Source organism: Carassius gibelio, chromosome A9, assembly GCF_023724105.1.
Source record: "Carassius gibelio isolate Cgi1373 ecotype wild population from Czech Republic chromosome A9, carGib1.2-hapl.c, whole genome shotgun sequence".
Taxonomy (NCBI): Eukaryota; Metazoa; Chordata; class Actinopteri; order Cypriniformes; family Cyprinidae; genus Carassius; species Carassius gibelio.
Genome location: NC_068379.1, coordinates 19,542,383 through 19,559,668, shown reverse-complemented (window position 1 = coordinate 19,559,668; position 17,286 = coordinate 19,542,383). Strand labels below are relative to the sequence as shown.

Genomic DNA, 17,286 nt, shown 5'->3' with positions numbered 1-17,286 from the left:
AAGTGTTGTGCAAAGTAGAATTTAAAACCAACATGATACAAGAAAGTGTAAATTTCTATTGGAAATGCAAGCTAAAAAGTCAGCTAATGATAGTCCATGCTTTTTAAAATCAAGCTTAGAATGAAATTATTGTTTGAAATACACAACAATATATATTTAAAGAAACATTTTATTTAGAAAGTATTACAAATGATGTGAATGGCTCTCTATACTTGACTAAACAATTTGTAATTAAACAGAATTTCAGGTATTAAATAAGATGCTAAAACAAAAGGTAAACTTAATTTAAATATATATGAAAAAATGTAAAATCCATATATTAAGTAAGCTTTGTTGCTTACAAATGTATATTTAAACATTGCGTGCATTGTACAGTAATAACTTAGACAGAAAAATAGGGTGGATAAATGAAATTATACACTAGCATCTTTATTTCTTCTTCTTCTCTTGTGTTGAGTTGAACCAGGCATCTAAAAGCTTCTTGCTGTAGTAGATTTGCCATGCATGCACCTGAATAGCAATCACCATGAGTAGATACATCACCGATACAGCTGAGAAGCCAAAGATAAACCGGTAAGCTTTTCCATGTCGGTAGAGCTGCTGAGCCAGTGGAAACATTTCCATTGCACCAAAAATCAAGGGTGCTATTGAGAACAAACCAGCACTGATCATGGAGATCACCAGATAGCTGATGTTGCTCTTCGGCATGGCCAGGGCTCCAATAAATGAGGGCAGGAGACTCAAAAGGTACGGATACTCCCACTGATAGGGCATGGCCACCAGATCATGTGACACCAGATTGAGATGACTAACAACCACCTGCGCTGCCACCAGTATCCATATGAAGAAATGCACTACAGTGAGCTTCTTTATTTCTGATTTTGATGAAGCACTGAAAGACATTTTGTTTTTTAAGTTCAAATGCATATTCTGATATACATATATGCAGTTATTGGTTGTTATATTGCTGTGAGAGTATAAGGGTTGTAGTTACCTCATCTGATAGTGAGAAGCCTCTTTCTCTCTGTGTTTAAAATCACTCCCATCAGTCCCTGCAGCTCTTGGGCGTGCACGTGATGCCATTGCCAATTTCCAGATGACTTTAACACCCTGTAGACATATGTTATTCACAGGCCCCAATACATAAACTATAGTTTAACAAACTTAAATTATTATTGTACAGAGCATCTTTAAATTGTAATAGAAATATCTTTAAAATGTTAAAATAAACTGTACAACATTTAATCTATCAAGCCGGACAATAACTGAAAATGATAATACTGCACCAACATCTAATAGGGGCCCAGTATAGATAAATGGCATAATATCTCATGCACATTCTAGTGTGCAATTTACATTAAAACACTCCAACAGAGAACTAAACCGAAATATATAAGCAAAGCGTGTGAATTTCATGTAACATATAAATATGCAAGGTGAAGCATAACAATATATGGCTGTAGTCTATACAATAAAGAAATAAATGATCTCTTTTTTAAAAAATGTAAGCACATATTGCCATCCGGTTTCCGTATGAAGGATGCATTGATCGTTTGAATTAACAAACGGATCACTGTGTAAATTGAAAGTATAGGCCCTATTTCATGCGATACGCATTTCAATAATAATAATAATAATAATAATAATAATAAAAACAGCCTTACCGTATGGATTGATGAAACGCGCCGAAAGCGACAGTGAGGAGATTAGATGAGGAAATATTATCACAAAGGGTTTTTATCAATGAAGGCAATAATATGTTGCTCATGCGCACAAATAGGGCAGTAAAGAATCTCTCCGCCCCTTCGCGCAATCTGTTTGATAGCGCAGCGTCTCTGACCGAGTAGTGAGCAGGATGCGGTGGTTTGGCTTTTTAATATTAAATGGTTTCCTGGATCCTCACGATTCTGACTTCCTGGGAGAAGAGGATGTAACAGCTGGCGAAAATCGTACTATGGTGAAGGCTATAGGCCCATGGATATTAATGAGGTCATGTGACTGGACAGATCCAGGGAGGTCATCATGCTTTCAAAATGTCAAGCTTTCGCCATCGTAACCTTACCCTATGAGGCGCCGTGTATTACCCACCTCCGACCCACACACACACCATCCCCCACGACAACGAATGCATAAGCCTACCTATTGTATTGTGTTAAACTTTCCTAAATACAGTTACAGCTCTCCTTCAAAGCAAGTAAGTATTTAAGTCTTTTTCTCTTTTTGATGACTAAGACGAAGTTACCACGGTAGTTTTCTATTGTAAATAATTACTACTGAATAGTATAATTGACAATAGTAACTGTGTCACGTTTTTAAATGACCAATAAATGAGCAACATAGGATTTAGATGCAGAGTTTATTTACAAACAGTTCACCTTTGAACTATAATTTTATAGGACCTTTTTTTCTTTTCTTTTTTTTTTTTGTAGCTGTTTTTAGACATGGTAATAAGATCTTAAATTTGATATTTTAATTCCCCAAGTGACCATATTTAGATGATGTCATTGTTACAAGAATTTGATGGAAATACAGTTGATGTAAGTCATCTTTATTAAAAAAAATAATAATAATAAAATAAAATAGAAAAAAAAAAAAAACGTTAAATAAAAGGGGGGTGGAACGTACTGAGACAGATTTTTACTGGATTAGACGATTTTAGCATCGTTATTGAAAGTGACCCACACATAAAGACAAATGTTATTACATAATAAGTAATTAAAAAAAGGATGGAAATGAGGGAAGTGATGATATGGCTGATGATAGTGAGAGGTATTGTATTGTGAGTAAAATTTTCATTTTGATGACAGTTTATTATAGAAATAGAAGTGGTTTTCAGACAAATTATTATTTAAAGTTTGGGGGGCTGGGAGTTTGGCTAAAAGACAATCTAGCACACGTACACATGCTCTCTCTAGTGCACACACACACACACACACATACAAACAAATTCATATTTTGGTTGCAGTTCACACAGCACTTGTGTTACAATATTGCAAGTATGCAAAACCTTTAAAAAATAATTATTGATAAAAACAAACATGATATGTGATATTTAAAAAAAATATTTTTTCTCATCTCATTCAAAGCAAATACATTTGTTATCATGCAAATGTCACAAATACATTAAAAATAGTGTTCTTAACATTTTAAAGCATTTATATTCATGTTTGATATCATCAATAAAACAAATACATAAATACGTTACAAAAACAATCTTCTCAAAAATCTGTTTAAATGTGGTGTTGAATATTTTTGCTACAATCTGTCAGAGTCTTTGTGCAGGTTGTATCTTTACAGACACAGCACTCTGTAATTTAGCATTGCATATATTCAACTATAGACTGATATTGTTAGGTTGAGATTAAAGGAGCTGTTTCTATGAGTCTCTTTTCTTCCCTGTGAAAGTGTACTTAAAAATACTGACATTTTTAAAAAGTCAAATATTTTAATGTCAGTTCTTTTCCCCCCTTATTCTCCTTAAAATGATTTCACTTATTCCTGTGGTTTACATTGGGTACAGTAAAAAGCCAGAGAAGGAGGAGTCGACATACTGTCCTGCATAAAATCCAGCTGCCTGGTCAGATGGTAACTGTAAATAAACTGTGTCTCCTGGTTGTAATGGAATGACAGCACTCCCAGACGCTTGATCCAGGAATCCCTTCTTGTACTCATCATATGTATACATAAGTGGCTCCCCATTCCTGTAGAGCCCAACCCATACATTGGCACCCTTGCAGTGCACATGATAAGCAAAATAGTAGATGCCTGGGAGGTCACAAGTGAATACACCAGTCTGAGGGTTGTAATTCTGACGCCCATTATACAGTAGTTTGTCAAGCACTATTGGCATGCCAACTGGAGGGAATGGTGTGGTAAGCTTGGCAGTGAAAGCAGGCATCTCCAGACCATTGGCACCCATCATGTCACCCCCACCTGCATATTTCCCTTTCTTGTACACACCAGTTTTCATACCATCCAGGGCAGGTCCCATCTCAGAAAGAACACCCATCAGGTCAGGTGAAGGAGGGGGGCCTGGGGGTCCAGGAGGCCCTGGTGGACCTTGGAGTCCTGGCTGACCTGGGGATCCATTCTGGCCATGTGGACCTGCTGGACCAATAGGACCAGGGGTTCCAGTAATGCCTTGACCAGGTGGACCAGCTTGACCTGGTAGACCAACTTCTCCCTTTGGCCCAGGAGGTCCAGGAGGCCCACTTGGTCCTCCTGGTCCTGCAATTCCTGAAATACCTTTAGGACCCTGTGGTCCTCTGGGGCCAGGCTGACCAAGTTCTCCTTTAAGACCAGGCAGGCCAGATGGACCTGGGGGACCAGGTAGACCTCTGCTTCCTCCTTCTCCTTTGGGACCTATGGGTCCTTGTGATCCTCTTGGCCCAGGTTCTCCATCTTCACCTTGGAGGCCTGGTTGGCCAGGAAATCCTGGAGGACCTGGCTGCCCCATAGGTCCGGGATCTCCCTTGGCACCTTGTGAACCTCCTTCTCCTTTTAATCCTGGGGAACCAATTCCACCTGGTGCCCCCATTGATCCTAGAGGGCCTGGAGGACCAGTTTGACCAGGGGGACCCTTCATGCCTGGTTGACCAGCATAACCTTTGTCTCCTTTTGGTCCTTGAGCACCAGGAAGCCCTCCCATACCTTTGTCACCCTTTGGGCCAGGGTATCCAGGTTTGCCAAATCCAGGTAATCCAGGTTTCCCAGGCAACCCTGGTGGCCCTTGTAATCCTTTGTGGCCAGGTGCACCTGGCAGTCCTGGTAATCCTTTTTCTCCTGGAATTCCAATTCCAGGAGCCCCTTGTTGTCCTTGTAGGCCCTGTCCACCAGGTGTACCCTCTGGACCTGGTTCCCCAGACTGTCCAGGTTTCCCTGGAATACCAGGTGGACCTGCTACACCAGGAAGACCAGGCTTACCCATTCCCGGTAATCCTGCCTGCCCTGGTGGGCCAGGTGGCCCAACTGGCCCTTTTATCCCTAATGGCCCTGGTTGTCCAATTCCTCTGTCTCCTTTAGGCCCAGGTAACCCTGGGAGACCAGGGAAACCTTTATGTCCTGGCTCTCCCTTAGCCCCTGGCTGTCCTGGTAATCCTTGTCCACCAGACTTTCCTATTCCTGGCAGACCGGGGGGTCCAGGATGACCAGGGGGCCCAGTCATGCCTGGTTGTCCCTCTTCACCTCTGGGTCCCTTTTCACCTTGCTGTCCAGGTTGCCCAATACCTCCTGGATTCCCAGGCATACCTGTCATTCCTGGCTTACCAACTCCTGGAAATCCTGGGGGACCAGGAGGTCCTGGCTTTCCAGGAGGGCCTTTTATACCAATACCTTGAGGCCCAGGATGTCCTTGGGGCCCAGGCGGACCAGGGGGCCCTTTCGGCCCAGTCTCTCCTTGAACAGCCTGCTCACCTCTGGGAATGGTCTCACCTTTATAAGGGAAAAGCTAGGTCAGTACTACAGAGCCATATATATCATGTACAATGTGAATATAAGTGTTAAGATAAACAAATGTTCATACCTTTGATATTTTTGCCTTTGTTTACGTGCATTGGTAGGTCTTTTCTGTAGTGTGGATATAGCATGTGTGAAATATCCTTTCCCATTCCCATGTGAGGCATCTGTGGTAAGGGTTGATGTTGTTGAGGATGTGGTTTGTGTCCATAATATGCACCTCCAAAAGCTGATGGCAATAGAATCAAATGCACCAAAGCAACTAGGAAAGCAGCCATGGCCTGTTGTGGGGTGGATCAAAGAATTAATAATGCAATCAATGATCAGTTATGTTACCAATTAGGTATCCAATTTAGTAATAAATCAATAAGTGTCATTCATCCAACTGACTGTTAATTAAACATAAATTACATAAATGCATGTTAATACATCAACAATATATATACATATATATATAATAATTGATACATATATAACCCTAACCCTATTTATTTATTTTTTTTACATATCTAAATAAAAAAAAAATAATTACCATTAACAAGTTAGGACCTAATAAGTAATGTATAATATACTGCCAATTGCTAACAGTATCAATTATAATCTCTGCAACACACCCTGTTCTCTGATAGAAAAAAAAAGTAAAGACATTAAACTACCAAAACACTTTAAACAACAGGACATACTGAGAGACCACAAACAAGCAATAGACTATTTCCTTCACAAAGGAAGATTATGCAACTATTCATTATAATTGTAATATTCTTTTAGCTTAAACAAAGCAAAAAACATCAAAAAGAGTTCTAACTTGAAATTGAGTCATACCTACGGTATTAAGAACATAAGAGACTTCATTCAACAACAATATAAATCCTAACTACCCCAAACTTTTTAAATGTAGTGTAAATTAATTGATAATATAAAAATAAATTCCAGTGTTAACATCACCTCCAATAACTATACAATCATCTCACTTGATCACCTTCTTGTCTTGAAATTATACACAACTTTCTCAGTTATCTAAATTTAACCTATACTCTTAAACGTGACTTTACTTTCAAACTGTAAAAGCAAGTCAAAGGACAGGAAGCAGCCTGTTTATTGGAATTTCTCACTTCTAAAAATCTCTAGGGAAGTTCTCAGTAACTAGAAAAAAAACTTTCAGTAATTTACCTTTCACACTGGAGGAATCCCAGACAGTAAACAGTGGGTGTTCATGCATGCTTACATTGTTATATTTAAGTTTAATGTTATGCTTGTCTCTTAGCCAAATACGTTTTTTTAAAACACGTTGATGCTTTATTTTATATTTTAAAAAAAATAAAATAAATAACAGCTTAGATGTGAATGAAACAAAGTTTGCCTCAAGATGATGGAAGTGATGGAGTTGACCTTTGGCTTTTTGTCAGGTTGCTGAAAATCACACAGATGTGCCATGGGCCATCTAGGTTTTCCACTCTTTGAGATGCAAGGATATAGTTACTGGCCAAAGACCAGACTGAGCAGACTGAGAACTATCCTAAAACATTTTTAAGCTGATTTAGCATCATGTAATACTGATAGTAACGTCCACTACGAATCAAAAGCTAGTTAGAAATCATTAAGATTTATATGTGCCATTAACTAATTAAGTATGTATGACATCAGAAGATTTGACATTTATCAAATTACATGGTATAAGGGATATCGTTTTATTCAACTATACATTCATTTTTATTTATTTTTGCTTACAAGAGCATAATAATCAAATCACACATATTCTGAAATGTGTATTTGCACATGATGTGACAATATGTCAGGTCTGGTCTGCAGGGAATTATACGGTGGTCGAGAGAGCTTAATGTGCTGCAACTTCAGAAAACTAATGCAAAAATAGAAAAAGCACCAGCAAATTAAGAAAACATCTTCATCAATTTGACAACACACACACTGCAAATGCTCACAACACAACCAAATAAAGAGACGCACTGCAAATGCTCAAAACATAACCAAAGTACGTTTCTTTATTTGGTTGTGAGCATTTGCAGTGTGTGTGTTGTCAAATTGATGTAGTTGTTTTCTTATTTTACAGGTGTTTTTTTCTATTTGCAGTGCGTTTCTTTTTTTGGTTGTGTTGTGAGCATTTGCAGCGCAAGTGTTGTCAAATTGATGAAGTTGTTTAATTAATTTGCAGGTGCTTTTTTCTATTTGTTGTGTGTTTCATTATATTTGGTTGTATTATGAGCATAAATTATGTTTCTTATGCTCAAATAATGTTTTAAAAAGCTTAGATTTCAGACTAAAGCATCCAATGGGCATGTCCAGTCCTAAGCACACATTTCAGAAGTCTGATTGTTTCGTTAACGGCAACTGCAGTGATGCAATGACTTTACCTTTAACTGATGGCTGACTTTTTTATTTAGAAGGTGGGAGTCATTGCACCATATTGCATTTTAGGCTTTCCCTTATTCATACTGTAAGTAACATGAGTGCATATTTCTAAAATCACTGACGTAAGCTCAGGTGATGAAAGAGAATAACACTGATGTAAACCTTTACACCCTATCACCTGGCCTCTTTTTCTCCTTCACTCTCACATGTGCTCCCAGACCTTTCTATGGACTTCCTATTTTTAAGGTTGTCCTGGAATACACAAAGCAATCAAATCAGTAAAGAAGCATAATGTTAAGAGGAGGAAAGACACTCATTACCATAAGCGTTAACATTAAAGGGGTCATATGATGTGATCTCAATTCTTCCTTCCTCTTTGGAATGTTAAAATCTATTGGTGCATAAAGAAGATATGTAAAGTTGCAAAGACTAAAGTCTCAAATCCAAAGATATATTCTTTATAAAATGAAAAACTTGTCCATGCCTTCCTAAAATGCCTCGTTTAAACACGCCCCCACATTTCTACGTCACTGTGTGAGAAGATTTGCATAACACTGCCAAGATGTTCATGCAAAGAAAGAAGGTGTAACTTTTATTCTCGCTGTAGAATTGTTGCCATGTTGTGGAGGTGCTGTGTGTTTCGTTATGAAAGTGAAACTACTTTGTTTGGCCTTCCAAAAGAGGACAAAATCTGCTTTGTCATGCCTAGAACTGATCCGTGCCGGTCGCTGAGGAAATACATCAACTTTGCGCTGTGGATCGCCTAATCGGCTTTCACATTGGGAAAAGCAGAGTCCAGCCCAGGGTCGTCATATGTAGTTGCCACAAGCCCTCTGGCCGCTCCTTCATCAAATCCGCTGGCCATGCCGTTCTCAAACCCGCAGTGTGTGGTGCTGTGTGACACATTTTATGGAGGACTGTTTCCGTGTTTCCTGAACCTGCAGACTAGCCTACAATGGATCTGTGCTCAAAGGCTGTTTCTATAAAGTGGGACAGTTCCAACTTTGCAAGGACAGTCTGGTGCTTCTAACTCACAGCCTGTAAGTACATTTTTTATTTTTTAATATTTTGCCACTGATGATTCAAATGCAAGTTTTGAACAGTGAAGACTAGTGATTGTTGTTTGCCATTTCACCAATCATAAATGCAGACATGGTTTTATGTTTATGTGGCGCGATACACAATGCAACACATAAAACACAGTATATTTGGATAGCTGGCCAATCAGATTACACCTCGCTTTTCAGAACGATGAGTTTTGTAAAAATCGACTCGTTTCAGTAAGGCGGGGCATAGATGAGCAACGATAATGTACAATGTACACATGGAAAATAATGTGTTTTTTTTTACCTTAAACTGCATAAACAATTTGAATAACAATGTTATTTTTAGCAACATTATATGACCCCTTTAACATTTTGGTTAGCTATAGGTATCACTGCAATGACTAGAACAACATACTGTACAGTGATTATTAACAACGTTTTCATAATTATATTGGAAAACATGGTTAGAAAAAAAATTAACTGTAATACAGTTAATGTTTATGTCCCAAAACCTCCTTGACACATAATAATAAATTCACAGTCATTTTAGAAATGTACATGTTAATGTCAATTTTCAAATGAAAGTGACACCTTAATTCACATATGGCATATCATAAGTTAAACATAGCACATCATAAGTGAATATCATTACTCTTGGTTTTCATTTATATTGTTTTGTAATAGAAAAAAAAGACATCACTGTGCAAAAGTTAGGGGCCAGTATGATTTTTAAAATTCCATTTATTAGCAAGGGTGCATTAATGAAAAGTGACTGTAAAGTCATTTATAATGTTACAATTTTTTTTTTTGACAGAAATTCAGCTTTGCGGTCACATGAATAAATTAAGGTTAGGGTTTAATTTTACATATATTTTTATTTTATATAAATAGTAATATTTTACAATATTACAGTTTTATCTTATTTTTGATCAAATAAAAATGTTGTTAACATCACCTTCCATAATTATGCACTCTTCAGTCTTTTTCTTTTGAGATTATACAACCTGACTTTCTGTGGCATCTAAATTTAGCCTATACTTTTAAAAGTGACCTTTGAACCTAGTGAAAAATGCCCTCCATACTATTTGTGAAATGTTCTTCTGGAATCCCATTGCTTCAAGTAACCAAACGCATGAACACCTCAGCAAATACGTCTAGTTAAACTCACATTCAGCCTCTCACTGAGACCCAGATGGCCAGCAGTGTTTACAGAAATTCTTCCTCTCTCTTGTCCCTCATTCTTACCTTCTGTCTTTCATTTCATTCAGTCTCTCACACCCTTTTCTCCCATCTTTACAGAGTGGTGCACTCACAAAGAAACACATAAATCATCATTGACAATACATTTATTCTGGCTCTCTATGGGAAGAAAAGGAGAGGGGTGATTCTTGGTGTACCAAGGGAGGACTTCAAGAGGCCATGATGCAGTAAACCGATATATTCCAGATTATCAGTTGATCTACTTGGTTAATACCTTTTTTCCCTCCTCTATAACAGAAAATTTCATACATGAATGTATTGATGCACATTCAATTTTTTTAATTTTTATGAGTGACAAGAAACTAAAACAGCCATGAAAAGTATATGCCAACAATCAAATACAAATTAAGCATAAATTATTATTATCATCATAACTAACAAAACTGTGTATCAGAGTTATATAAGAGTTCAGTTAACTTATATATGAAACTCTGATTGAGGAACAAAACCAGACAGATGAAACCGAGAGTGTATTATAACATGTTTGTGTTGTAGAAGCAGACCAATAAGGTGCGTAAAAAATTCATATGCCAGTCTTGTGATGTAAACAATTTTTCACTTTATCTACTGTATGATGTAGCAGGCAGACTATATTGTGCTGTTGGATTCACAACTCCCAGCCCAGCTGTGAAACAAACAGGCCTTTTTGAGGTAAAACAGGGTCTTCATTCTCTCTAAGCATCTGTTTGTGTCACAGAAACCTTTTAACAGCTGAGCGTTTATAAGAGTGAGAAACACAGCAAGGGTCTACTAGCCTCAAAGTGCATGTGTGGGGAGAGGAAAATGTCTGTAGAAAAGAAAGAATATATCTCTGCAAGATGAATATAATGGATTTATATACAAATCTGTAAAACAATTTATATATTTAGTGATAAGCTATTTACGTACATAGATTCAGGTATAAAAATAGTCAATATAATTAATGAAACATTCATATCTCATCAATCACCAGTACAAGACTAGTCAATACAGTAAATAAATTGAACATATTATATACATACGATTACCATTATAAACATTCATGAGTGATTTATCATCCACTCATCTAATTGTAGATGAACTCCGGGCAAATTAATTTGGATTGACATTTCAGATAAATCTGAACATTTCTCTTCACTTATTGGTTCACGTGTAGGTTTGATGATACCCTAAAGTGATACTGAAAGCTGATATGCCTCCCTACGACAATGTTGTTAATATTTGCAGATAGAGGCAACTTTAAGTTTTTATTTTTTTTATTTTTTTATTATTTTTTTTTAGTATCATTCACAAGAGTTGATCTCCAACAATAATACATCACAGAGAACTAATACGGCAATACAGAAAGACAGAAAAATTTAATTTGTTGGAAAAAAAAAAGTTCCTTAATACAAGATGTTTTTAAAGACTTATTTATGTATTTATTTTTATTGGAGGAGCTTTATATTTAAAAGTGTTTTTATCAGTACACATATCCAATGTGAGTGCTTTGGAATTAATTTGGAAGGAATTTTATTCCTGCTTCAAGCAAACAACATTTCCATTCTGATTAGTGAATTTAGTAATACGAAGAAGCTGTCGGGCTCCTCTAACATTTATGTAGCGATTACACTACTAACAGAAGGAGTGCTAACACAAAATAGGCAGGTACAAATCGTTTTTGGCCAAATATTTGCTAATTAATCTACCATCAACCTATCGCTAACTTCAGCAGAACTTAATAAAAGTGGCTCACAGCAAATGCTGAAACTGTTAGATTGTCAATCACAGTTTATTTCTGCTAAAACAATGACAGGCTGACCTTCACAAGTCACATCCCATTGTGCATCTAATAGATGTCTGCTTTGTGTTCCTCTCACAACTGAGAGTTAAACTGACAGTCCACTATCACTATCACAATCACACATGTATGTAAAGACTCCATATGACTGCCACCAGGAGAGGGAGCTAACACATCATCTTTTGAGACAAAACCATAAGCCCACCAAACTTGCTAAAGCATCCATTATGTATTTCTGCTCAGAATTTCTATAATAAATTTGATTAATATAACATAAATGTTTTCTGTATAACTGTACACTAAATACATGTTTATTTAAACTTTATAAACCACTCATAAACAACCTACAAAACAGTTTATAGTTGCTTTATATCGGCACATTTTATGCAGTAAAACTAATCAGATTAATATATCACAGACACATATAAGAGCCTAAAGATAATGTATTACATTTAACAATGAAACACAGTTTCCCATCTTTGCCTGTAACAATCAGTGCAGTAGGGCAGATTCTAATTAAAGTTTAGAATTTAGATTTTCAACACACATTTTCTGATGCTGATGTACAATTATAAAATGTGGAAAAGCTGTTATTTAGCTGTATATCTATTCTCTTTAAACAACAATTTCCCCATTTGTCTTTACTTGTCTGCTTGGTCATCAGTTTTGCAACAGTTTTGCAAATTACAAAGGTGCATCAATAAGCAACAAGACAAGCAGTTACAGATAAATGAAATGATGAATATATAAATGTATTTCCTTACCTTTCCTTTGACTGGCCGTAGGAGGAGATAATCTCAAGGATTCTCTGAAACACACCTTGACCAATGCGAACTGGACTTAAACAGGAAACAGTCTGCAGATGACCACCTTTTATCCACAGCAGGGTGGAGTCAGAGAGCAGGGGAGGGAGAAGAGAGAGAGATTGCTACAGTGTGGATGAACGTGACAACATAAAGATGCAGTGTTTTCAGGACAGACACTGAGATTTGTTTGATTTTCCAAAATCGTTGTCTAGTGATCAACCCTATATATATATATATATATATATATATATATATATATATATATATATATATATATATACATACATATATATATATATATATATATATACATACATATATATATATATATATATATATATATATATATATACATACATACATATATATATATATATATATATATATACATACATATATATATATATATATATATATATATATATATATATATATATATATATGTATACATATATATATATATTTATCCCTATATATATATATTACTAAATTCATCAAAAATATTATGCAGCCTAACTGTTTCAGAATTGATGCTAATATTGATAAGAAACATTTGTTGAGCATTAAATCAGCACATTAGAATTATTTCTGAAGGATCATGTGACACTGAAGACTGGAATAATAACTGCTGAAAATTCAGCTTTGTCGTCACAGGAATAAATCACATGAATACAATTTAAAGCAGAAGACTTAAAATATTTGCAATATTAAAGTTTTACTGTGTTTTTGATTAATTAAATGCAGCCTTGGTGAGAACACTTATTCGATATAGTAGAAAAAGAAAGAAAGAAAGAGGAAGAAGAAGAAGAAGAAGAAAGTGGAAATAAATCTAGTTTAAATTCTGCACATGGTACAGTATATGGAAGTCAACATTAAATAAAAATAGACAAAATGGCTTTTGCTGTCTCCGTACATTATACATAATTTATACTTGAAATTATATAAAAATTAAAATTAAATTCAAATACAAACAAATTGCTTCAATTTTTCCAACACGAATATATCCATAAGCCGTTTATTGGATTTATGATTATCATTTGTTACTCTATATGAACCCCAAAACTGGAAGTTTTATTTAAATTAACCCAATACCAAATACTAAAGAGCTTACACACGGAAATCTTATTTTGTTTGTTTGTGTTGTGTCTGACAGAGCTATAAGAAAAGGTCATTGTAGAATAATGTTGTAATAATGTGTCTGTGTGACTGTGCATGTTTTTGCATGAGTGCAGTGTACTTCACGTTACTGTGTTACTGTCTCCCACCGCACACATACTCTGTCTATCTCGCAGTGGACATACAGTCAGTTTAGTACCAGCATTCCTTCTTGTCAGTAAGTTATCACAAAACTATCTGACTCTCTCTCTTTGTGTGTGTTTGTGTGTGTGTTTGAACTTGTCTAAATGTCACGCATACAGTATTGCCGGTGCCATTGTGTTTGACCTACTGATGTGTGTGAGTGTGTATGAAGTGAGTGTGTGGCTTGTGTGTTTAGCTGTAGGAGTTTACTGTGAGTGTGTGAGGCAGATGGCTCACCCCTTACACCTCCATGTTCCTCTGTACACACTACCCACAATCCTTTGCCTCGGTCAATAGCCTGTAACATTCCAGCACCGTGAACTGTCGTGGGGAAAGTGACATCATCGTTCTGGAAAAGTCAGATGACATTATGACTATTGCCATTTCTGCATTTATAAAAGCTTTTATATAATGGCCATTAAATGGACCAGAAATAAACCAACTGGCTGTAATTTTTCAGCTGATGGCTGACGTGTCTCTCATTACAGTCTGTCACCTTTGCCTCTGAGACATTACTGTCTATGTGTCTGTGCTCACACATGTGTGAAAACCTATTACTAAAAGTACTGGAGCCATTTTGCTTGACAAGATAAATGACAAAGTCATCAGAATATATTTTGACAGAAGTTCAGAAAGGCAAATAACATGCTTATGTTAAAAGCAACACACACTTTCTAAGCTCCTGGCTTTGTGTTTGCATGCATGTGTTGTGTGTGTGTGTGTGTGTGTGTGTGTGTGTGTGTGTGGCCTGCTGGACAGTTCTCAAAGAACAATGGAAATGGCTGCCAAGCTTCATTTAGGGTGGACAGGCAACCCCTCTCCATACGATGCCCGACCTCACAAACCTCCCTGAATGCTTTTACACATACATACAAAAATGTGAATTTATATAGTTGCAACACTGCCAGATTTTGTATTAAATCACACATTAAGTCACTTCAATATCAACATGAGAATATAGAATAACAAGAAGAAAGATAACAAATGACAACTACCCAAAAACAAGACACAAATCTCTTAAATATTATGATAATGTATTATTACATTAAAACAATTTAATATATTAAATATTTATTATGTCCTCTATCTTTGAAAAGTCACAACTTATTTCTATTTCAAATAAAAGCTATTCTTTTGAACTTTCTATTCATCAATGAAACCTGAAAATAAAAATAAAAAATAGTTTCACTGCTTCCATAAAAATATTAAGCAGCACAACTGTTTTAACACTGATTAAGAAGTAAGAAATGTTTCTTAAGAACCAAATCAGCATATTAAAATGATTTTGTGGAAAAGGATCGTGTAACGTTGACGACAATTCAGCTTTGCCATCACAGGAATTAATTATATTTTATAAAAACATAATGAAATTGTAATTTTAAATTGTAATAATATTTCACAGTAAATATTTTTTTAAGCAAATCAAATCATAGATGTCATTATCCAGGGATATAACATTTAACTTCTCCCAATGTTCACTGTCCTTGTAAATCGTTGTTAGTGATGCATTAATAATGTTAGAAGCAGCAGGAAAAGGAAAAACTATATGGCCTTTACCTTTTGGCTGTTGATGTTAAATATGGCTCAAAAATAAAGCTAGTACACTCTGCTGTAGTTTCATGCCCTATAGCCATGTGTGATCACATGCATGACCCCTCCCACGCACAACTATTCCTTGTTTCCTTTCCGTCTGTCTAGTTGTACATGTGTATATTATGTCTGTGCAGGAGGTGTTATAATGTCTGGGTACATGGTTGATGACATATTTAAAATGTGAAATGTTTGCTCAGCAATTCTGATAAACATGTGACAGATCTGGCATTGATGTGATGGGGGAGTTTAACCTTCATGAAATCTTAACTAACCCATGATGGCCAATGCTTTAAAGAACACACAAACAAATCACACAACCAGTAGATAGATAGACAGATAGATAGATATGTGTGTGTGTGTGTGTGTGTGTGTGTGTGTGTCTGTATATATATATATATATATATATATATATATATACAATTTCCTACTTTCTGCAGTATAAGAATACGGTAAATTTAGATTAAATTAATCAATACACTCATGCAGATACTATATATATATATATATATATATATATATATATATATATATATATATATATAGATTCTGCATGTGTGTATTGATTAATTTAATCTAACTTTACCGTATTCTTATACTGCAGAAAGTAGGAAATCGTAAACAACATCTGGGATGCCGACCCTGAGAAAAAATAAATCAAATAAAAATAATAATAATAAAATATGCATGTCTACCATTTCAGCCATTTTGAAAATAAATAAATTTGTGACCTAATTAAACAAGTATTATGTAGTTTCGTATGTAGTTTTTATTTTTTATGAAAAACTTGTTAATCATTTTAATTTACACATGCACACAACAACCCACCCATGTGCCAACACACACACACACACACACACAAACACAATGGACAATAAACATGGCCACTTATTAGTGATTGACAGAACATTTCACCTCAAAACTGGACCGCAATAGCAACATAACCACAAATCAAAATATATAACCTGTTATGAACATTGTGATACTGAAACTGATTTGCAAGTACGGCGTAGAATATAAAGGACAGCGGCAAGTTTTTGGTCTTACTAGCCCTCTTTGTTGGTAAGTTTAAATGATAGTGTGACGAGTCGGGGGTCCCAGAGCCATGGCAATGGAGTGAGGCCAGTGGAGTAAGTGATAATGCACCACACCTGTGCCACTCACTGGTTTGAGTCCCACCAAAGAGCTCCAGAAGAATAGGAGGAGGAGTGACAACAGTGCAAGATGAGAGAGGACCAGGCCTGGACTTTATTTTGTCTTGGTTGTGTTTGTGCGCGCCAGTCCCCATGATGGGCTGTCACGTTATTTTAAATTTTATTTTATTATTCAAATTGTTTAAATGTTTGCCAGTTCATACGCCTCCTTCTTCCTTAATTTGAACATTGTTACAGACAGGGTTGAGTGTTTTCTTTGTCTGTATTCTTGAGATTGTTGCCCAGAAAAAAATATTTGCCCAGATGTTGCTCTTTCAAAGAGTTCTCGGTTATGTTTCATGTATGGCATATATCAGCTTTCTCTCAGATGTTTCTCATAAAATTAATGAAAACATAAAAGAAATTGACAGAAATGAGACAACTGTGGAAATAAAGTAAGAGCATACAGCAATAAAGTAAAGTTGATAATATAGTTTAGATCATTTAGTCTCAGCAGAATTTGATGTAAACCAACAGGGAAATTTGTCCGTTCTAAATATTAAAACATACAT

At 35.9% G+C, this 17,286-nt stretch overlaps 2 protein-coding genes across 2 annotated transcripts; both read right to left on the bottom strand.

The window, feature by feature from the left end:
* Positions 1–153: 153 nt before the first annotated feature.
* On the bottom strand, positions 154–2,056 carry LOC128019881 (protein jagunal homolog 1-A). The gene is made up of 3 exons (XM_052606189.1): positions 1,665–2,056; positions 995–1,110; positions 154–892 (listed from the first exon to the last, which is right to left on the bottom strand). The coding sequence occupies exons 2-3, from the start codon at positions 1,081–1,083 to the stop codon at positions 430–432; spliced, it is 552 nt and encodes a 183-aa protein (XP_052462149.1). The 5' UTR covers positions 1,084–1,110; positions 1,665–2,056; the 3' UTR covers positions 154–429.
* A 355-nt stretch (positions 2,057–2,411) lies between these two features.
* LOC128019876 (collagen alpha-1(VIII) chain-like) lies at positions 2,412–12,746 on the bottom strand. The gene is made up of 3 exons (XM_052606184.1): positions 12,651–12,746; positions 5,522–5,735; positions 2,412–5,430 (listed from the first exon to the last, which is right to left on the bottom strand). The coding sequence occupies exons 2-3, from the start codon at positions 5,730–5,732 to the stop codon at positions 3,506–3,508; spliced, it is 2,136 nt and encodes a 711-aa protein (XP_052462144.1). The 5' UTR covers positions 5,733–5,735; positions 12,651–12,746; the 3' UTR covers positions 2,412–3,505.
* Positions 12,747–17,286: the final 4,540 nt, after the last annotated feature.